Source organism: Rhopalosiphum maidis, chromosome 2, assembly GCF_003676215.2.
Source record: "Rhopalosiphum maidis isolate BTI-1 chromosome 2, ASM367621v3, whole genome shotgun sequence".
Classification (NCBI taxonomy): Eukaryota; Metazoa; Arthropoda; class Insecta; order Hemiptera; family Aphididae; genus Rhopalosiphum; species Rhopalosiphum maidis.
Window position 1 is genome coordinate 31,340,683 of NC_040878.1, and position 24,946 is coordinate 31,365,628.

General features: G+C 25.6%; 1 protein-coding gene across 3 annotated transcripts in view; it reads left to right on the forward strand.

The window, feature by feature from the left end:
- Nucleotides 1-24,946, forward strand: part of LOC113553878 (ATP-binding cassette sub-family G member 4-like) — a 36,312-nt gene that overhangs the window by 5,504 nt on the left and 5,862 nt on the right. The window contains exons 1-7 of one of the 3 annotated variants that reach the window (XM_026957435.1): nt 3,826-4,216; nt 19,404-19,531; nt 23,076-23,193; nt 23,262-23,451; nt 23,516-23,661; nt 24,355-24,593; nt 24,669-24,904. In XM_026957435.1, the coding sequence (XP_026813236.1) occupies nt 19,417-19,531; nt 23,076-23,193; nt 23,262-23,451; nt 23,516-23,661; nt 24,355-24,593; nt 24,669-24,904 (1,044 nt within the window). In that variant the 5' untranslated portion in view covers nt 3,826-4,216; nt 19,404-19,416. Of the gene's footprint in view, nt 1-3,825; nt 4,217-19,403; nt 19,532-23,075; nt 23,194-23,261; nt 23,452-23,515; nt 23,662-24,354; nt 24,594-24,668; nt 24,905-24,946 lie in introns of those variants that run through there. The other 2 variants (XM_026957436.1, XM_026957437.1) reach the window with 2 other exon arrangements.

Genomic DNA, 24,946 nt, shown 5'->3' on the forward strand with positions numbered 1-24,946 from the left:
TTAGAAATAAGCAACAATTTTCTATGCAAGAGGTTCACCGATCACCTTGGATTTAACTCAACTCCTCGATCTAAAGTTTATCAACTAATAAAATTTCTAGTAATCCTTCAAGATGTCTGACGTACAAATAGTGCAGAGACTTGTTAAAAACTAATATTAAATTGATGTTTAAAATACTAAAACAAAATTATGGGAATACCTATTTAAAGAATATTAAGATATTTCAGTTTAGATTTTAATAAAATTATGAAATTAGATTATAAATTATTAGCTATATAGATAATACATATAATAATTAATACAATTTTACTAGATTCTTCAAGTATTATAATTTCAGTATTCTAGTTTATGTGTTATCTATATGACTACACGAGACAAAGAATCATTATACCCCCATATTTTAACTTTCATAATATACATTACAAAAATGTAATAAAATATATAATTACAATAAAAACTGTTTATATTATTATTTTCTGAATAAAATATTAAAATATCTAAACTTATTTATACTACGAAATAATTTTCTTACTATTCTAAAGTATATCAGTATTGACTTATAAGGTATAACACATAAGCTAAATTTTTTGGCAAACATTAATTAAACTTACGGAATTAAAAATGTAATTATAATTAAATAATGAAATTACGAGATAACCCTTTGGAAATATTATATGCTAATGCGTCAATTTAAAATTATTTATCTTATTAACTTATTGACTATTGTACCACAAATGTATAGATTTTAAATTTTTTAAATAAAAATTTAAAAATAAAGCTATATGCTAATTCATTACTTTTTTATTTTATTTTAACAAGCTGCATAAAGGCAACTCAAATTCGGTTAGTACATTACTTCTCCCCATTTGGCATTGTTTATTTAAATAAATAATACACAATATAGTTACCCTCGGTAAATGCTTACATTTTTATACATTAGGCTTAGCCATAACGGGGATAGACTCTGATTTACTTTTTCACAGTCTACTAATCCACCAACTATCTTAATTCTTCAGAATCGTTTTTTGGATATATACAACGATTTATCATTAAATTCAAATTTAAAAATATATATTACAGGTTCCTACTCAATGCCAAAATATGGTAAGTAAGTATACTCATACTTCAAATTTACTATACATAGTATGTATATATTAAATATTAAAACACAACGAATTCTCCGGGTTTTTAAATTTAAAATCGCAATTTTAAGCGGTCAAGTCTTATTGAATTTAATCCTTAAATATTTTATTTTAATACATTTATTTAAAGAAATATTAAAAGATCTGAGATTCTTAAATCATCCATATTATTAATCAGCAATCACAAATGTGTTTTTCTTATCCACAACCGTTAAATGGACCCATGGACATATTTATGGCATCAATAATTATAGTGGTTTTTCTAATGTTGTAACGTTTGTACTATAACTGAATATCGTATAACATATCTAACAGTCTAAGTGTATATTAAATTAAATGCATATTTTTTTTTTGACCTTAAACTATATTATATACCCCGTACCGGTACCATAATGTCAATACAATAACAATCCACTTAGAAGTATTTATTATTATTACATTAAATTAGACTGGCATTAAATGGATTATAACAAAATATATATTTTTTTAATTATAAGAAGTTAAAAGTCATACAGTAAAAAAAATACTGACAAGATACTGAGAATAGATGTTTTTTCACCTTGGAGCAAGATAATGTGGAGTTGTAGGTATGTATTATTATACTATAAATTTGAAAGTAATGACAAAGCATCGCATTGAAAAAACAATACTGAGCGAAGCTCGGTTAATTTAAGCAGTTGTGTAGTTTTTGAAATTTTAAGTACTCATAAAAAAATGTTGGTAAAGATTTTTAAAGTTTAATAAATTAATAGTTAGAATATGATTCAAGTAACCTTGGATAAAAATTTCAAGTCTTAGTACTTACATGAAATTATCTGTCTTATCATAACATATTTACAAGTAAATAAAAGTAAAATCAAATAATACCATTAATACATTTTATTATTACTATTCAACTTTTGTTTACAACGATTTTGTTATTTGTATTATAAATAATAATATAAAATATTTGTGTTCATTACCTTTACCGCCTAAACACCTGATCATCGAATTAAATACTATTAATTCACTATTTTTGTATGATAATTTATTTAACCCTAACATGCATTTTAAGCACTCTATCAGTATTTTTTGAAACATGAACATTCAGCATTGTATAATAAGTGCTACAACTTTTCTCGTGCTTTAAAAAATGTCGACCTTGCAGCATTATGAATATGCTAACTTTAATAATTTAAGGTGCTATAGTAATAATTATATTAATTACTATAACAAAATACATATTAAATTAGCATCTAAATCATATTATTTAATATTGAAATTATATCTTCATGCAATTATTTAAACTTTAAAAGTAGTAAAACGATTAAGATAATAATTGAAAAAAAGTCCACTATAATATTATATAAATAAATAGCAATTTTAAAAACAAATAATTCCATTAGGACAATCATTTTTCAATTAGTTCAGTTCGAATAAATATTAAATATAATATTTATGACGCTGAAATTGTATCATTTATGTATAATTTTATACCTATTAGAACTTATCTATTAACTTTTTAGTTTTTTTAACCAATGTTGTTGAAAATGTCCTCAAAAAATATCATTTATTTTGCATTTATAAATACAAAACTATATAAGCTGATAACACTATAAACAAATTATTACAATAACACAATATCATAATACTATGTAAGTAGATAATAAAAACATAAATAGTATACATAATATAGATTTTACACAACTAGAAGTATACATAAACAATAAAATCCAACAACTTAAGATTTTTGGTATAAATATAGGTAGGGTACGTATAGTTTATAAAACAAACGACAGACAGCATTATTGTGGGACTACGGGTAACCCTCCAACTCAAAGTTGTTAGCTTAAAGATCTTTAATAATTTAATAATCGTATAAACTCAACCACATCTGTATATAAATGTAATAATCTCGCTTTGTTCAGAATCCAAGTTATATTTGTCCCCGAATACTAAAATATATATGCACTTTTCAATCTACGCGTATTTGTTCAGATCGACATAAATATTCTCAAAAATAAAAACGCATTGGTAGGTGTTATACAGACAGGCGCTAACAAAGGGGGGTAGGTGTTTAAACCCCCTCCGAAATATCAAGAACAAAAAATAAATTATCTGACCTACTTATGAATAGAATTATATTATGAACAATTTTTCAACCCCCCCTCCTTAAAATTGTTTTCTGCGTTTGCGTCTGTATACAATACTTACCAATATAAGATTTACAGGGTACACGAAATCAGCGGAGATGAGTTGACCCCATAGCTTTCAAAAACACACATCCCTGAGCCCGCGAAATAGGTATAAAATCGAAGAAAAAACCTATCGTAAGTATTCCGTGTAGATAGCCATAGGGAGTATTATAGGTTTTTTGAAGTTCATAGTTTCTACAACAATAATTAAATTAAAACCTATGGACGTGTGCATTTTTTGATTATAATAAATAACGAATTTACCACGAAATGCACTCCGTTTAATTTCGTAATGCATCGTTCAACAATCAACATGTTTTCGTCGTATCGCGTAAATCGTGTTGTGATACGATGCGCTCAATCTTAGTCACAGGTGCGTCGGACGGCTATGACTGAGAACGCCGCTAATAAATTGTCATTGGATGCGTTACCGTGGTAACGCACGGCGCCGGTCTTGGCGAGTGACCGGCGGAGTGGTATATACCTACCTAATACTCGCTGTTTAGACAGTGGCGCGTAGTCTGAATAGAACGGCTTGCCGAAACGCACGTTCGCCGTTGTAGTGTACGCGTATTTCGCGCAATCTCGGCTTTCGTTTCCGACGAATATTTTTGTTATCGCCGATTTTTCCGTTTAATATTTTTTTTCAACCGAATAGTTTTGTTTTCGTCGACACGAGTTCTCCTGACTGGGATTTTTTTTAACGTTTACCTATGCGCGCAGTAGTGTGCGACTAAAACGAATCGAGATATTCAACACCATATTAATTGTTATCGTATACACATAAATACACTCAAAAATATAATTATTATATTATATATACACCACAAGTACACCGTACCCGTGTATTGGGCAGATGCATGAATAGCTGCCGAATCGATTTTGAATAATTTTATCAAGGTACATAGATTTTCTATGAAGTTTATTGAACTCCATAACATTAAGGTTAATTTATTGAAGAATAATATTATGTATAATATGGAAGACAATTCGTTCGAAAATAATAATAGGGCTAATGACCTAACCTATATTTATATATATGCATAAGACAGTTCATTAAAGTATATTGATTTTTAATTTTATGTTACTTTTGAGTTTTGACGATACCTAAATGGTTTTTACTTTTTTATTCAAAATGTTGTTGTATAATGAGTGGCCCATTCTTTCCAGTAATTTTTATCGTTATTTATTTATATTATGATTATTGAACTATTATATACATAATGCATTTATATCTACATACTTGTATTATAGTAATAAGTATATAATAGTATCGTGTCAATCAGTGGCAGCTGCCAGCTATCTCAAATTTCAAAGGTACTGATTAAAACAAATATTTTATCGATTTATATACTTATGGACACTAAATAAGTAGGTATGTAAAACGATTTTACAAAATTCTATAAAAATAATAGATAATAGCTGGTAATAGTATTAACAATGTATTTATAAATTAATCACTAGTTTATGTAACTCTTTGTTATAAATTAAGAATGATTATTAAAAAATATGAATGATTCTAATCCAATAAAATTATATTATTAATTATTGCATTTTATACGATTTGGTCGAAATGTAAAGTATTCTATAGACTATTTTATATATCAATATACCGTTATGTAAGGTTTCATATGACCTAAATGTGCATGATATTGTATGCAAAATATTTAAATATTATTGTTATCTAGAGCAATTATCATGTTTTGTGAAAACTAATTTTTATTTCTCTCTAAAAAAAACATTCTTAATTTTGACTGAATATAATACAATATATTTACATCACAATATCTAAAATTTTGTAAAGTTTTTTTTAAATATATAGTTTCAATCATTATACAGATTACACTTAATAAAAAATAATTATGTATCTAAACGCAATTTCATTCTCTTTAGACGCTTATAAATTGTAATTTTGTAAAATGTAAAAAGTAAATTAAAGGATTTTTATTTGCCACTTATAAGGTTATGATGCTTGTAAATTTATTCTAGAGATATTATCAATCATAGCATTCAAAAAAGAGCTTTTTGAGTAGACCTCGTATGATCAATAATTATAACCTGACTTTTATGCCTTTCAGCCGTTTTAGATGTATACTCAACGCTAAATAAATAAATTAAATAAAAATATAGTCGTATAAATAAAATAACATTTCTGAAGAAATCTCATAATTTGTATCAATATAATGAAAAAAAAAGTTTTCGTAATTTGAGTAATAGTGGGTAGATGTATTCTACAGATTTTAAGAATATTTTAAATACGTTAAACAAATATATCAGGAATTCTTAAAAACATTGTTTTAGTTTTTATGTTTACAAAAAAATAGATGTTTTAATATTAAAAACAATTTCCATTAATTTATGACCGATTTGTGCAGTTTACAGTGAACATGTTTTACATGTTATACGTGTGAGAAGATGAAGATAACAAACCTTAGTGTGGCGTTCTAATATTTAGAATAAATACGAAAATATGACTAAGTCTTTCTTCATGTAACCAGTAAACTCGTTTTATACAAATTATGCAATATGTGCTTTTAGTGTAGACAGTAGTCTATAATATAGTCTATGTTTGTTATTATCGTGAAAGGATTACGTTTTATGTGCTACACAACGCGTTTCCGAAGGAATATACAGATATTAATATATTATAATACTTCAAATTAGGAATGTATTTTAATAAAACGTTAATAAGTGTTATTAATTTGTTTAAATCTTATCTATAAGGTACTTATACATATAAATATAGAAATAGGATACTATATACATATATTTGAATAACAATTTTAAAATATAGTATAAACGCATAATAATATAAGACTATGCCAGTTTACAATTAGACCAAGCGTTTTAAATCGATTAGTTAAGTGTAAAATTTTCTTAGTTTTTTATATTGAAAACTTCGTGTACTGTTTAGTAATTTACATGTACTTAAGATACATTTATTTTTATTAGTTATTTTAACTTTAACTAAGTATTGTTATTTAAAGTTCACAACTTTAAAAACAGCTTAATAGTAGGTATTTGCGTATTATTATTTATCGTAATATTAGTAAATCTCCTTATTGAGTAGTATATTTTATTGAAGAAAAACTGATTATCATTTAAATGTACTTAAATGTATCAAATCTTCATGGACGCAATTTGAGGAGGTTGGGTGTGCTTAGCACCCCCCAATTTTGAAATTAGCACCAGCAAATTGTTTCATGTTAATTTAGATTTTAATAGTAACAGGTATCCACAACCTTAAAATAACATTATAAAAAAAGATAGAGGAGCTTCAGCATCCTCAGGTTTTTCATTGAAATTAAAAAAATTTGTTATAAGCTGACTATATTTTTACGCCTTAAATATCCAAAACAATGGTTATAGGAACATTTACAAGTACTTACATTTTTAACATTCTACTTTCTGTTGTATTATTGTAAAGATTTTTATTGTATTTCGTAAAAACACTAGACAAATAATTAGGTTCTAAATATTTCATATGCTTATATATGTAGGCATAATTAATTGTTTTCTTTCTTGATTTTCGTCGTTGACATTAAACAAATAAGTTTTTTTAGTTAGTTTCCCAGTTTCACTATGGTACAATTCATTTTTTTTTTATTAAGCTGTTATTAATTCTACACAAATAAATTTTTATTAAATTTCAAAATTAAAAATTAAATTAGTTATTATGTTTTACTAATAAGATTGTATTTTTAAATATACTATAGTTTTCAGATATTGGTGAATAGTACTTGCTAAATGATTAATTCATGCAGAAAAGCAATATGTGAGATCTCTATGTAAAACAATAAAATCAAATACATAGATGATTTAAAAAGTTTTTATGTGTGATTATTATTTGTGTTTTATAATAACTGTAAACAGTGTAAACACATAACAATTTATTGAAAATCATAATATCCTACTAAATAATATAAATAATAATATATTATAGAAAATCGGTGCCTAAACCTTATATTAAGCTTACTTCGTCTTTTCGTCTTAAATCTTTTAATTGGTTTGCTGCAATTATTCATGCTTCCCTCTTGTAACTTAATTCCATTAAAATCCTTGTAGTTATCCTTTCTTATTTCTATCATAAATGGTTTCATTAATTTTACTATGCATATTTTATTTTATCTGAAAACGTATTAATAAGAACACATTTATATAATATACGATCGTTTACATATTTGGATTCTTGATTCTTCGAGTTTTTTTTTAATATAAGAACCTAAATGACATATTCTGCAATAATATACTGTCTAATACCTAATAAATTAATGGAAAAAATAATAGTATTATAAAGGAAGTTCAATAACTCGTGAACTATTTCCATTAATATGATTATAACTACTATATAGTAGTTAGACAATAATCAGTGTTATCCACGTGCGACGTGCAGTTCTCTAAAAAAAAATATATATTTGACGAACTATCTAGTATTATATTAAATACAAAGACCTTGTGACATTATGCATACCTATTACAGATACACAAACATTATAGTAAAAAAAAGGATACCCCATACACGTTTCATCAGTCATATATATTTTCGGTCCTGCTAACAACATCCGTGTCAAGGATCGCGCAATACGTTCGATGATATCACATTAGGTATAGGTTATTTTTGTCTATTGTCTTAGGAATAATGCATAATTTGTGGGAGCATAAAATGTTTTTCGTTCGGAAAAGAATAATTATTATGCTGCAATAGAATGAATATATTATAATGTATTTCTCGCCATGGCTGGTATATAACTACAACATGTGGTCGGTCGCCTTTTCTGACTGAATATGACTATCGCGTATTATTTTTTCTTCCGATTCGTAAACATTTCTATCATAGTGAATTCGATAAATATATTTAATCGTATTTATTTTTGTTTACACGGCGGTTGACGACCTGTGCGTCGGATACAGGATATTATGCTGCAGGATATAATATATACGATGGTACATCGGAACTTGGCTCCAATGAGGTCACGAGCTTCGTTGTCCAAGACGACGAAATTGGGCGTACACTACAGCTGCAGTAAACCACGGTTTTGCGTAACTTATACCACCAATCGCCAAAGCGCCCGTTTGCATGTAGGAAATACGTTTAGGTACCTACATAACATAATAGTATTATATTATCAACACCGGTTTTTAAATATATAAGATTTATTTCGTGTGTTTATTCGTGCATCCTTGATCGCCTATAGTTGATGCTTTTGCAGTTTGACTGGGTAATCGTCACGGTTACTTTTTCTTATATAATTTGAAGTTCACTATCGTATACCATCGTATACCTGTATAAACAATTTTAAGTTTTTACGATCTTTATTTATTATAAACTCGTCGATTACACACATCTTAGGAATATTTTTTTTTTTTTGAAAAATAGGTCATAAACTCATAATATTGTCGAATTAGACTATACTATGATCTGATATATAAAAACAGTTCAATATATTGTAGAATCTTAAATACGGTTTATTACTCCAACTATAACTCGATTTATTGACACTACTAAAAAGAAAGGAGCATGTTAATCGTAAGTCCTATGTGTTGTATTCATATGAGTGGAAATGACAATAATACCTGAATTAAGCGCGGCATGTCGAGTATATATATCGTATGAGTATGATATTATTATTTACTAATGTAGAAAATAATGACGGATAAAAATGTTATACATTGATGGATAGTTATTAAAAATTAATATGTTACAACTTATAAAAGATTATAATGTTAATTATTTCAAGTAAAAATGTTTACAACAAAATGGTGAAAAATGTAGTTAATAGGAACTCATGTGTGGTGTTATTTTGTAGATTTAGAACATAAGTATCCATATTAATTAAATTTTGCTTAATTGTAAATTATTATATAGGTATACTTATTAATAATTACTAAAAATTTAACCCCTGATTATACTTAAAAACCATACATCAAGAAACAAAAGCCAAATGTATTATCAAATATATCTAAATTTAACATATAAATATCTTATTTTCTATGTAAGTATTATGATAAACAGTTCCCACCCGTTCCTTGTTTTTTTTTTGGCGGAAAAAAAAAGTAAATTTAATAAATTGTATTTATTTTTTTTTTTTAATTTTGCTTTATAATTTTTAGGAATACATAGTTACACTATTATAACTACTTTACTCAGTAAAATTTAAATTTAAATTTTAGTATGTATATATAATTCCATTTAATCCGTAGATGCATAAAACAATAAATATAATTCAAATAGGTTAATTTAAATTTATTTAATTTATACCATTTCATATTATAAAAATGTTGATCTTGAAAACTTGTACCTACAGCCTGTAGGTAGCCTACCTACATTACATACTCTTCCTGTCTTCGTGTAATATTATAATAATGATTTCAATGTTAACAAGTACTCTTATAAAAAAAAAATAGTTTAAAATTGAAAACAAGTTATTAAATGTATTCAATATACATTTCGTATTTATTATCCCTAATATTAAAGTAAACCTTAGAAGATAATGACGTTTTTAATCAGATATTTTAGTGATTGTACTAACATTGTAACGTCAATATTGTAAAGTTTATTTTTTTATCAGATTAGTGTTAACAATAATGTTTAAAAATTGTGTCGAGTGATTGTTTATCAAAATTTGATCTGTTAATTCATAACTTAAATTTAAAATTCAACATTCTTAATCCTTCTTACTATTTATTATTTAACTTAAGAATTAAATTATTATTTTATCACGTTAAATACACACACACACACACACACACACACATATATATAATTATAATTTATATATTTGTTATGCGAACTTAATAAGAAAACATTCATTTGTTTTTATGCAGAAAAACTTATTGCGTAAATTATTTTGAATTAACGTTTGTAGTCTGAAAATTCTATGATCGACATTACAACCAAATATCAAAGTTACAAATAATTTGAATAATAATATATTTATTTAATATGATCTTTGTACATAGTCACAAGAAAAATATTTTTTTAGCATTTTTAATTTAATTGACATCTCACATATCTGCGGGGTCAAAGATTTAAGATTTTATTATCAATTGTTTTGCGTTTAAAAACAATAATACCTAGTAAATATACAAAATATTGCTAGGTCATTTTAATGTTTTTAAATTTGTATACGGGCAATATTCGATAAACAATAGTGATGTTTGTTTTCTGACTCTGTCAATAATTTTACTATTTCAATAATTTTATTGTAATTTGTAATTTATAGAACAATAATAAAATAGTATCTAATTTTGATAAACTATTGATTGTATAATTTTTATTTATTTTATAAAATTTAAAATTTAAATTTTGAATGCCTGAAAACAAGGTTACATTATAGGTCTTATTATAATTACATATATCATATAAATGATAAAAAGCAGTATTTACATTACTAAATTTACAATCTTTTACATTCTAATGATAGTGATTTTTGGGGGTTTTACGATAATAGTATTGTTTTATTTCTATCAATGCACATGTAGTTTTGGAAATTAATTGGAATTTTGATTCAAGGTTAAAATTGTATCATATAAATTGTATACACAATACATTAAAAAACATGTAAACTCATTTGTTTTAAGAGGTCGTAAATTTTTTTTAAAAAAATTGTAAACATTACTATAAATTGTTTTATGATGGTAAATATTATAAACTCTACACATAATAGAGGTTCATTGATTTATTGGCGTATTCATAATTAAAATAACAATAAATACAATAGATACTTCAATATATATTGAAACTTAATTGCATATTCATAATACAGTGGGATTGTGATGATCGGAACCTAGATGATTTAAAATTAATTAAAAAGAAACAAATTAATAAATTATAAGATAAACACCTTTATAGCACTTTAAAGTATTGGGACCTAAGATGGTTATAAATGGACTACGAGTAAATATAATAGGTATATCATTTTTTTTTTCAATTATTGATTCGCTAAATAACTTTTTAAGAGCATTTTCATGAGATTAATATTATAATCCATACCCTACCATAACTAAACAATAATTATAATTATATTAGATATTATCAAATGTTATTTGATAATATTTCGCTAATTATAAACTAGTATTAAATCTTACTAATGCTATTCAAAACAAAAGGGCCAAGCTAAAGTACCAAACTTAACGTAAGTACTCCTTATTGTTAATATATTTTAATAACTGTTTAAATGTACGGCAGAATACGACTAGATTCTCCACCCTGAAGTTGCATCAAACCAAATGTAGTTAAATAAATGCTCAAAAGGTAGAATCGTAGAATAGGTACTAAAATCAGTCTCCCTGTATACCCATCATTCTTTTAGATTTTGAGCGAACGATGAATGTATTGATTTTTTAATTATGTTTGTTTTTTATTTGTATGAGTATGCGATAACTTGTTGATAAAATGTTTCGATTTTCAACTTTAAGGGTGGTTTTGGATAAAAAGTTGTATCTAGTTTGTACTTCAAAATAGGTCAAAATCAAAAAAATTAAGAAAAAACGTGAATGTTTACATTAAACCAGATTTTGACAACATTTATTTATTTATTTTACTATGATTCAAAAACAGTTTTTCAGGAGTCATAGGGTGTAGTTTATTGAATAAAAATAAAGCTATTTGAAAAAAATTACAGTAAGAACTTATTATTTCACTTAGAAAGAGGGAGATCAGTGTATCTTTAATTACCACATGTACTCTTTTAATTTATTTAAAATGCTGTTGTATTATAGTTAAACTTATCTTGATAGATTTAATTTATATTTTAAATGACTGATTGTATTTTAAATTTTTACTGTAATGAGCCTTAACATTATATTTTAGAAGTTTTGGTTTTAAAATTACGAATGATTAAAAATAACAGCACGCTATAAATATAGTTATTAATTATAAAAGTAAAAATTAAGTTATATGTAGGTATTTTTATTTTTGTAATTATTTTTTTAAAGTATATCAGAATACTGAAATTAATAAATGACTAAAACTTTAAATTAATTTTGTTTCATTAAAAATGTGCTTTATAATTTATACGAAACAATCCTACAAATAATATGTTGCTAATATGTGATTTGTTGTACACTTTATTTTATCTAAATAATTTTAATGTATAAGAATTTTTTTCTAGATTAATTTTAAAAACATTTAAAGGTTATCAGTTAAATTTATATTATTAATCACATCACCTATATTAACTATATTTCACAATTAAAGTATTTGAACATTTAAAAACATATAATAAGTAGGTCAATAAACGTAATTATGTACATGTGTAGTCTGCAGCAATTCTATAGCCTGTACTCATTATTTAATATGATTATTTTACCGAGAAATCATATTATATTTATATAAATTTAAAAACGATATTATTGATAGAACTATTAATTATTAAAATTATTAAATATTAATTTTTTAGTCATTAGTACCTAGTACGAAAATCTCGAAAAGGTATACGCTCAGTTATGCAAATAATTCAAAAACGTATGTTTTGGAAGTCTGCAATGACTAAATACGAAATAATATGTATGTATATATATGTATATATCATAGGTAAATATTAAGGAAACTTAGGGTCTGCTCGAAGCGTTTTCAAAATTAAAGCCCTCAGAAGGCTTAGTTCATCTACAGCACAGCACAGCACTTATTAATATGTTTATAATAACATTAATATAAACATATTAGGCATCACTTATTAATTATTTACTTAATGTTTGGAATGAAAATGTAGGCAGTAAGTTGAAGGTTGAAACCTGCTTAACTTTTATAATAGGTAAAACTATCAAGCCCATTCCCTACAGATATTTGCACTGCTATTTAAATATCCACATAATATCTACTACACGGTTACACTCAAATTATTTGAGCTCATTATAGCTTATAAAAGTATTTATTTTTACTGCGAATTTTTAAGTGTTATGACTAACAGTATTTACACATTTCGTCCCAATGTACTATAGCTTCGTCACTACAAGTCATTAAATTAACCCCGGGGAAAATTGTTTGTTTAGTACGACCATCATCGTAGAGACTAGAAATACCTGAGAAAATGTACTAACGGTTTTCAATATATTAAATCCACACGTAAAATCAGTATACGCGCATAAATAAGGTCTAAACCTCAGTTGCGAACGCAGGGGAGGTGGGTGTTTAAACCCCCTCCGAAATATCAAGAACAAAAAATACATTACCTGACCTACAAATTAATACTATGATATTTATATACATTTTTCAACCCCCCCCCTTTCCCGGAATTTTTTTCCTGCGTTCGCGCCTGTTAAATCTCATTTATATATTATGACGTGATATAATCCACTCGGCACCACCTAACACATGACTAACTTACAAGTACTTAACAGTTTACGATTATAACTAGTATATAATATAATACATACGTGTGTATATAAGTGTGTGTACGTGTATCTATTAAGAATGATGCACAGGAATTGCGTATTACGCGTGTGTCATGTATAGGTTCATTCACCATGCATTGCGTCCGGACGAACGTCAAACATCGTGTCGGAAGACTATTTTACCGTACAGCACCATCATCACTAGGTTTGGAGATGGGGATTCCTGTAGGCTGTATGTATAATAAATAGGGACGTAATAGGCACACCGCGGTCGAAATAACATTCTTACAAAATTTCGCTCTCACACACACGCCAGTCGATGTTACCGTGTTATAAAACGTAATAATTATATGATTTATGACTAATATAACGTTGCACGTAGTCAATGACCTATACTATTGTTTAATATTATTGTTATTACTATTTATTTTATTTTGTAAAACAGATATACACATATAATATTGGAGTAAGATTTTCGTTTGAATGTGTTAAATTCGCAATAGGTCACTAACACGGGTACAAGATAACGTTATCACATCGATAATAATATAATTATAAAAATATGTAATTTAAACTGCAGCAACAGCAGGTATCTAAGTCTAATTTTTTGCGCTTTTATTTTGTTGATATTATCGTTGCACGTTCACCTAACCGTTTGATATATTCACATGACCCACATAGTCCGGCCGGACAATTCCTGATATGAGCAGATCTCAGCCGCAGTCGATTTATATTGTACGTCGCCACTCGTCGTACGCAATTGATGTAACACACTTGTAAAAAAACACACGACTAACAATACTATATAATAACTGAGCAAGCTGTGCAAGTAGTAACGTGTGTATACGGAGTGATCCATTTAACTGACTACGTTCATTTTCTAATTAATTTTTGTACTTTCAGAAAAACAAATATGTTTTTATATAGGTAGTTTGAAGTATTTATGTTAAAGTGATTGGAAACGGTGATTTTCTATATTTGTCTAACACACGTGGAATATAGGAATTTAGACTTGTTTTCATTTCAACGTAGGTAGCATTAATCTAGTGAAACGATAAGAATTATGAAATCGAATTTGAATTTATCGTCGACTGTACTTAGGATCTATTTTCCCAATATTTTTATTTTATCTCTCTAAATCCTAAAAAAGTTGTACTAAAAAGAAATAAATAAAAAATAGAATATTTAAATTTTTGGAGAAGTTAAAATCAAAAAATTATAAATGTGGAAAAAATAATCTCAAGTAGACTTGACTTAATAAAGATTCTATAGGAACAGTTTTGAATATTTTGTCAGTGTTTTTATTTTATCATAGTAATTTTTAATTTTTTTTTTTTAAAGCAAGTGTTAGGTACCCCTTGTAACTTTCCAATCTTAAAAGCATTTTTAATAAAATAATATTTATTCAATATCTCATAGTAAGTAAGTACATTAAAAGTTTAAGAAAAATACCCATTCTGCTTCTGATTGTGAAATTATTATAAGACATAATATTATGTAGGTAGCCTTAAAAACATTTGAAAATCTAATCTAAATAAGTCTAAATCTAACAATTAAAAATAATATTTTTTTGTAAAAATGTTAGTAGTTTAAATATTTCAAACTGAAAATAACATTGTTTTCGAAACATTAAAATCGTCAAGGAAAGTTTGTGTTGCCACGTGTTGATCGTTCATCAAATGTATTTACACAATATAGATACGCGTATATATGTAGGTTTATGTATATATAAATCAAACACAAGTAAACGACTCCACCTCAGTACCCGCGCGTACCCTATATAATATAATAATAATAATAATAATAATTATTAATAAAGTAGTGTTCTGTATATTTCTGCAGCCGGTCAGACTGGTGAACCAAGTTGTTATGCGTTGGATAAAAAAAATGATTTTTTTATTACATGTTTCTTTATTTCTATCGTACTGCAGCAACGTGTATTATATAGATAACGAGAATGACATAATATTCCGTACATCTGTATACGTTCACACATATACATATAATATGTGTGTGTGTGTGTGTGTGTTTATATACATATATAAATCGGGAAGAGAGTATACTAGGCAGTATAGCATAAATATATATGGTAGAAATAAAACGTACCTAATACTACCTATACTAAACGCCATCGAGTGTTGAGCAACACGGACGATATTATTACACGCGGTCGTAGCCCGGAATAAATGCGGCCAAGTGATAGTGAAAGTGCCGGCAACCACCATGTGATCGTATAATGTATAATGCGATGCAGTGGCATCTCCAACGATCATAATAATAATAATATATAAATTATTACGTTTTTTGTTTTCTAATAACACTACACATAATGTAATAATACATGCCTACTCATTTTTTGTATCCCACAGACCATTAATTCAAAGTTATTGGCAAAAATCGGAGGATATGGGGTTTGGGGAATTATTATTTAAAACCCGATTTTATAAGCTTAAAAGATTCAAACCCAATTTATTCGCCAAAACTTCTATTTCGGCAACATTCATCAGTCACTCACATCGTGGTATCTGATAAGTCCGTAAATGTACGTGGTTATGCTTAAAGGGGAGTTGCAAACATGTATCTTGTATTTATTTTTATTGATCAGTATATGTAATTTGTGTGTTGTTTTGCTAAATAAATTATTGCAATGTGCTCCCCCACAAAAAAATATCAAGTATTGATGTATTCATTCACTTCAACAGCGTTAAAATTTAAACGTTACTTACATGCTTCTAGAGATTTCACGGTTTTTGTTTCAGCGCTTCAAGCACATCGCTGTGTATTGATTTGACTCTTGTTCGATATCTTTATACTATACGTCATACCATCGTAAATGTCATATCGGTAAAAATGTTATACATAATTATTTTTCAAGCAGTAAATGGTGATAACGTAATAATAATAACAACAATGTAATACGATCTATATATACAATACATATAAGTACATCATCGAAAAATGAATGATTATTTATGCATCTTAAAATTTTGAGAATGTTGATTTTATCAGATATTATAGAAAATAAGAAATCCCACGTAATTATTGTTTTGTAAAATATAATACATATGCACCTAATTTTATATAATTCGATTATTATTATTATTATTATTTTTTTTTATGTTATTTTTGGAATTTTCGATATCAACATAATATTATCATGAAAATTTGACAGCTTTTTTTTAAATTAAATATTATGCATTAAAAAAATATAATTTTTAAAGTTTTTGTCACATTTTACGCTTTATGAACAGTGTAAACACTTGAATATAGGAGCTTAAGACATTAATAAAAATATATGATGATATACCAGTTCTCAATTTTTTTCGTTTATAAAAAACGGGTTTTACTAATCGTCTTTACTATAACAATACATCATAAATCTATCTTCAGGCAAATACAAGTATTTAGTATAAACAAGAACCTGTTAGTTATGACATTTCAAATAACATATCAAAGAAAATAACGTATGTAAAATAGAAAAATTAAATGTTTACACTATTTGAAATATTATAATTACAAAGTATACCTATTGTTTTATTTATTAATAAATAACTAAAATACTAAAAAATATTATGATTAGGGCCTGGATAGGAAAATTTTTTGAAAAATCTACAATGGTTATCTCTTAGCTAAAATATTTCTTCTGTAGCATATTAGAGCATGTAAAAAACTTGTAAAAGTAGGACAATGATTAAGCTCCAAAATAAAATAATTAAAAATGATTAACAAATAGTTGAGATAAAACCAAGCCAACTTAACTGTCATTTATAGATCATGGACATAAGTAGATCTAATGCCAAGCTCAGAATATTTTCATAAATTTTTTAATAGATTTTCTCAAATTTAAAATAATAGCACTTGTTTGTCTAAGGGTAAGCGAAGCAAGGTAAGTACAGAACAGCCAAACTATTCATCGGTTAGTTAATATAGATTAGTATATCCTACCTGCAGTACTTTAAAAATAAAATAATACATATTATCTATAACTAATTTAAAAACATATTATTTAAAGATTTAGTTGATTTATAAGACATATAATTTAAACAATTATCTAAGTTCAATGTGTTTAGACAAAACTACTGTTTATATTTCAAACATAATGCATATAATTTCATATACGTACATTTTTGAAAACCTTGTTAATTTTAAATGGTATTTATTTAATGAACGTCTATAATTATTGGTTTATTTGTCGAATTGTCATAAATATATACTACCTATCTAAACTAAAATGTACTTAATACTAAAGAAGAATAAGGGCTTCAAAACATTTCTAAAAATCTGTAACATTATAAACGGAAAAAAAAGATTTTAATAATACTTTAAATCTGGGACAAATCACGTAATTTAAATATGCTCCAACAACATTGTGTGATATGGAAAGAAGCTTAATCAATATAAATCTTTGATTTAATCATCAGTTGTTCACATCATTTGAAAATTAAAAAAAATATATAATTTGATAATGGCATGTAATAATATTAACTAATATTAAAAAAAATTGTATTTGCATATTTTGATAAATAAAATGCATATTTTACAATTTTTTACTGCATAAAAATCCTAGCCCTGGTAATGAGAAACAATATTGATATATTCGTCATTACAAAATAAGTATAATATATACAAGGTCTTGATTTTGATTTTTCATGTTTCCTGAATCTGAAAGTAAGTACAGACGTGTACCTAGTATTATATTTTATTGGTTAACCTTATTGTTACACACCTCTTGTTTACCTTCAATTTAAATTTGAATTAAAAATACAAGAAGTATTGTAAGTAGTAAAACAAGAAGGAGAAATTAAAAGATATTGTCATAAGTTATAAATGAGGTATTATTATTTATTATATAATAATATATAATAGATATGTCGTATTATACTCTGATAGATCATAATATATATTAGGTTAAATTATTTAATTTATAAACTTTATAAAATATAAGATAAGTATAAGTAGTCTAAGTAAGTTAAATATTTTGTGATAATGAAACTATTAATATTAATTAAATCAATGCAATATAAATAATTAACAGAGAGAATAAATTAAAATCGTCTATGTTAGCTATTAATAGTTAAGTTTTACTGTTTTAACTCAAGAAAATAAAAAAATTAGGTACAATTAAAAAATGTCTTAGTTTTTTGAGTTTTTTTTTTTTTATTCAACTTTCATGTATTTATCTATAGTTATATTATCTTCTGTAATGACTATAATTATATGTCACGTGTCACCGTATAAGTTCCTATATTACAGTATATTAATAGTAGATAAATTATTATATAAATATAAATATACAACAAATTAACATTTTATTTTTTTTTTTGTTAAGACAATAAGGATGTTATTTTTCAATTATCATTAATAATATTAAAATTCTATAGTGTCATCGTGATAATATTAAAAATGTTTTATATTATTTACTTAAATAAGTAAGTAATTGTTTAATATTGTGGTTTAAGAAAATTGGCTGATTGATAAAAATAAACTAATTAGATATATAACAAATTCAAATAACTTCTTACCAGAATAAATAGTTTACAGTTTAAAATGTTTTATTTAATTTATTTATTTTAAATCAAACTACTGAGATATCTAAAAAAACAGTGTCATAAAAAACAATTCTAAACAATAAATTAAGTTAATAATAAGATGTATTATAAATATTATGCTCAATATTTAAATATTGTAATCATTTTATACTTATTTCATGGTTATATATTTTATACTACAAATATACTATTCTAATTTTCAGATTTATTTTAAAAATGGATCCATTTGACGATGTTGGATATGGTGAACCCCATAATCACCTGCTTAAGAGACCACCTGTAGATATCGAATTTTCAGATTTGACTTACAGTGTACCACAAGGACGAAATGGTGAGAAATTAAAAAATATACTTACTGACCTTTTTATGGTAATTATTTACAAAAATTATGACCTTATCGAAAAATATTGTGTTCATTCCATAACAATATTATATTAAAACTTAGGATGACTATATAGTGAGATAATTAATTAACTATACAAATATAATTTTAAAATTATACGTATATGACGATAAAATTATTTTTAAATTGAAATTAAATATTGTTGTTATTAATTTGTTACTTGGTTCTTGCATCAAGAAATTTAAGAAAATTGTATTTATCGATTAATATACGTTAATTTTTTGATAAAAGTATAACTTATTAAAAGAATGCATCTATATGCATTATATTCTTTTATTCATTCTTTTTTCTAGATGATCATTAATAATAGTAATTTAAATATACGATTATTGATTACTCATCAAATAAATATTATTGTCTATGAACCGATATTGTGAATTTACAATAATTTATTATTGGTGAGATAACTTATCTATAATGACATTTGAAAATAGTTTTTTTTATGACTTAATTATTAGGTATTTAATATGGTTGCCGCATTTTTGGTTATTCTTCTATGTTTACTCATCTCAGCACAATATAATAGTGTATTGCTGTATTATTTTGTATACATTTAAAAGCATTAGGTAGTAAACAACTGTGTTCAATTAGTCACAATCGATTTTGATAGTCGAAAACTTTACCATAATTTTTTATATTAACTGTTTTTTGGATAGTTGAAATCTCATAGTATCCACAAGATTTATACTGCAACTTAATACATAAAAAATCTTCTATAAACAGTTAGGTAGGTACCTAGGTACTGTAAAAATAAACTTATTATCTATACGGACAAAAAATACAGTACCTAAATAATAAAACGTCTTACAAAGTGAGTTTTCATTCAGAAGAATCGTAGGTACCTCCTACTCCTTTTATATAAGAGTAAATTTAACTATTATTAAACTTAAAGGTTAAAAACATTACCCATGATTGTATGTCAGTTTTTTACAATTTTTAAATTTTCATGCAACTTATGACTTATGAGTAGATATGTAAAATATTGTAAATTAAAAATGCTCACAACTCAATTAAAAATTTAATTATCATAAAAATCCTACGTATAAACGTATATTCTTCTTACCATAGTGTTTTATTATACATTAATTCATCTTTATTTAAAAACAAACAGGAAATTGGTTCTGTTGAACTCAAATTTATTATTTTGTCCGTTTGTAAGACGCAAACAATAACATATATCGTCCTTTTAATTTTTTAATAAGCAAATTAACGATATGTATTATAAATTAAACAAAATTAACTTTATAATTTAAATTGCGTAGTCCTTTCTCTTTTACATAAGTATACAAAGAAAAAGTCCATATGCATGTGTATGTCTTGACATAGATATTTATGAAACAAAAATCATAATTATTCAAAATATATCTGTTTTTAACCTATTTAACCTATAGGTACGTGTTATATTATAAGTTATAATTTATTATAGGTAAATTATTTTCATATAATGATATGATAACAAAATAATTCTCGTAAATTAATACATACTTAGAATAAATTGATGATATTACAAAATTCAAGTAAACAAATTCTTACTTGGAAAAAAACACATTTGAGATACAATTTATTGAGTTTTATTTGATAGCCTTAATGGATTTAATAAGTAATTAGATAATAATTATTAGCTATATTTTCTTAATTTAATTTATTTATAAGCAAGTGTTAAAAAAAATCTAGCATTGTCATAGTAAATTACTTCATTCAAGACTAACGGAATAAGTTGGTTTTATTTCACTTCTGTCTTTTTCTAGTAAAACTAGGTATATTATCTTATATAATGGACACAGATGATTAAAAATAATGACGGTTACAGAAAAATAGTTTTAAGTAAATGTAGCTTACTTTGCAGATTGCCGGGGCTTTAAAAATTGCGAACGCAGCTATAGTTGTATTAAAGGACAATGACCTCTTTAATGAAACTAGTTATTCGTTGCTAAATATTTTATACAGGGTAAACCTTATATATATATTATTCCTCATTTATAAACAAACAATATTACTGTTGATTTTAAATGGAAAAGTTATTAGATTATAATAGTATTATTGTGATAAATATGTATATATATATATAACTTGCAAATTGAAAGAAATTATTCTAAATAGAGGTATAATATGCGATGTCACAAAATATTCTATGCCTTAATTATTTAAAAATATAATAGTGTTTTCAAATTAATTATTGTTTATTGTGTTAATTTTTTACGGTTTTAAATGACAGCACCCAAATTAGATATTCAATTTCTTCATAACACTTGTAAGATAATTATCGTTATATTTGTCTTATCTTCAATTTACCTACTTATGTACATAGGATGTATCGTAATATATTATAGCTACTCTAAATAATTATTCAACGACCTCCTAACCTATTAGGTCACGATCTACCGGGTTGTGAATTTTTGTACTAAAACTTACTAGAGTAGTTATATTTCTATAGGCTGTAAATAATTCTAATTCATATAAACTAATTATTATTGTTTAGAAAATATTTTTAATTATTGACCAATGAACATAGCAGCCGAAGTTCTATTAGAGCAATAAAAAAATATATTTAGTGTTTACATTTCCAATTCAATTATTTTTAGATAATTGTTTTTTTTTTTTGACATTGCAAAGGTGATATACCGGATACAAAGGTCAGATATAGCCAATTTAATTGAATTAATTATACTATTAATGATCTTCTACCTTTGCATTTGTATTGTGTGATAAATAATTAATTTATATTTTATATATGTATACATAAATAATTTTTTTTTTACTTGACAAAAAATTATTCTATACTACAGAATCTATGAAGTATCTATGGTAATATTCTATAAAAGTCTTTAAAAAAATATATTTTATTTGAATTAAATTTATTTAAACTTCCAAGTCCAATGTGTATTGTATACAATCCAAGAAATACTTAAAACTATAATATATATTATATAAATAGTATATATTAAAAGACAAAAAATTCAAGGTACATTTAAGCTCAAGGTCAGTTGATTTAATTTGGATAGTTATACTATGTAAATACTATAAGATATGAAATCTAGGAAAACATTTAAAAAATAATAAGAATAACTAATATGTTATACTTAGTCTAATTTATCGCAAAGTTCTACAATTCTAAATAGGTACCATACTATACGTATACATTTATGTACTCGTAATATAACACTACAATATTTTGTTTTAGAGTAATAACTAAACTAAATAATTTATAGTAGTAACTATGGTCTGTTATTCATGTGTAATATTCAATTGGTATTATTTCATACGTTTATTACCTACATATTTATAAATTATAAATTGTCTATAGATTAGGTTATAATTTTTAAAAATATCATAGTTTTATAGATTAATGATTAAACATGTGGAGAAACTATGGTGCATAAGACTTAAAAATATAAACTACTAAAATTATATATATATATTAAAAATATATGATTTAAATACCTGCATATCATATGTGTTCTTTGTGTAACAGGATCAAAAATTATTCTTCGAAGTGTAAGCGGTTTGTTCAGATCTGGTGAACTGACAGCAATACTCGGACCATCTGGTGCTGGAAAAAGTACATTGATAAATGTATTAGCTGGTTATAGGTATTAATTTTATTCATACATATATTTTACCACTAAAACTATTTTCAACACTTCTTTGGACTTGTTAGGTGTGGTGATGCTCGAGGTTCCATCATGGTAAACAGTCGACCAAGAGAAATGAAATCATTTCGAAAAATGTGTCGTTACATAATGCAAGAGGACCTTTTGCAACCAGCGCTTACAGTATTAGAGTCTATGGAAATAGCATCTGATTTAAAGCTTGGTTATACAATTTCTAAAGAAAGCAAACTTGACTCTGTAAAAATATTACAATTACGAATGACCGATAAACATGTTCTTAATGTTGATTAATGTTTTTTAGATTGAAAACATTCTTCAAATGCTTCGGCTAACTAAATCAAAACATACGCTCATGGAGAATTTATCTGGCGGAGAAAGAAAACGATTGTCCATCGCTTTAGAGCTTGTTAACAATCCTCCTGTAATATTTTTGGATGAACCTACAACGTAAGTTTTTTTATTTCTTTATTTACATAACTATTTTCCTATTGCACAGTTTTACATCAATCATTCTATTAAATATTATAGCCTTTTGAGTCTTGGTTAACCATAAATAACCATAACTCCATCATAATAATTTAGTATAGTATTATATATAGCTCTATAAGGCATAACATTTTTCATTTTTATTTCAAGGATTCATACAATCATACAATATAAACTTTAAGATCTCGAATGCATTTGTTACCTATCGCATACATTTGAAAATAATAATATCACTTTTATTTCTTTTAATACAAAATATAAACATCAATTTGGACGCGTGTTAACGCGTCTTTGCATATGACAACATAAATATTAAAATTATACATTACATTATTTATTTGCCATAGGTAGATACTTAAAATATGCCCTTATACTAATACATTTAAATATTTTAAACTAGGTATAATACTATTTTCACTATTGTCAAAATATAAAAATATTTAATAACAATAACACATATTGATAAAAGTTAATAAATAAAATGTTTAAAAAAACTAAACAAACATAATATTTTTATTCATTCTACTTGAAGAGTACTTATCTACTTACATACCGATACCGACGCGTGACTTATTTGAAAAATATTGATAAATGGTTACAAAATAAACATAATTAAAATAGTATGAAATATATATTATTATTTTTTATACATAGTGGTTTAGACGACTTATCCAGTTCCCAATGTGTGTCATTACTTAAAGATCTTGCTTATGGCGGTAGAACAATTATATGTTCCATACACACACCCAGTGCAAAATTATTTGCAATGTTTGATCATGTATATATAGTTGCCGAAGGACAATGTATGTTTGCTGGAGTTGGCCAGGATATGGTTCCTTACCTATCTACCATAGGAATCAATTGCCCTAAACATTACAACCCGGCGGACTTCAGTAAGTATTGACGAATGATGACTGATGATGCTCTAAAATTAATTAGTTTTAAAATTTAAAAATTTGCGTTTTCAGTGATCGAAGTTTGTAGTAGAGAGTATGGTGATTATTCGGAAAAAATGTCAACGGCCGTAGACAACGGTAAATGTTTGAGGTGGTTTAAGGATAATTCTGAAACAAGAAAGCCAATTGTACGCCGAGCGTCACAGTATGATACGGTTTCCAATCACCTGTACGATTTTTCTAGTACAGGATGGTCTCAATTTAACGTGCTTCTCAGGCGAATGATGATACAACACAAAAGAGACTACGTAAGAAACATAAAAAAAGAAGTACACTATTGGAAATCTCTA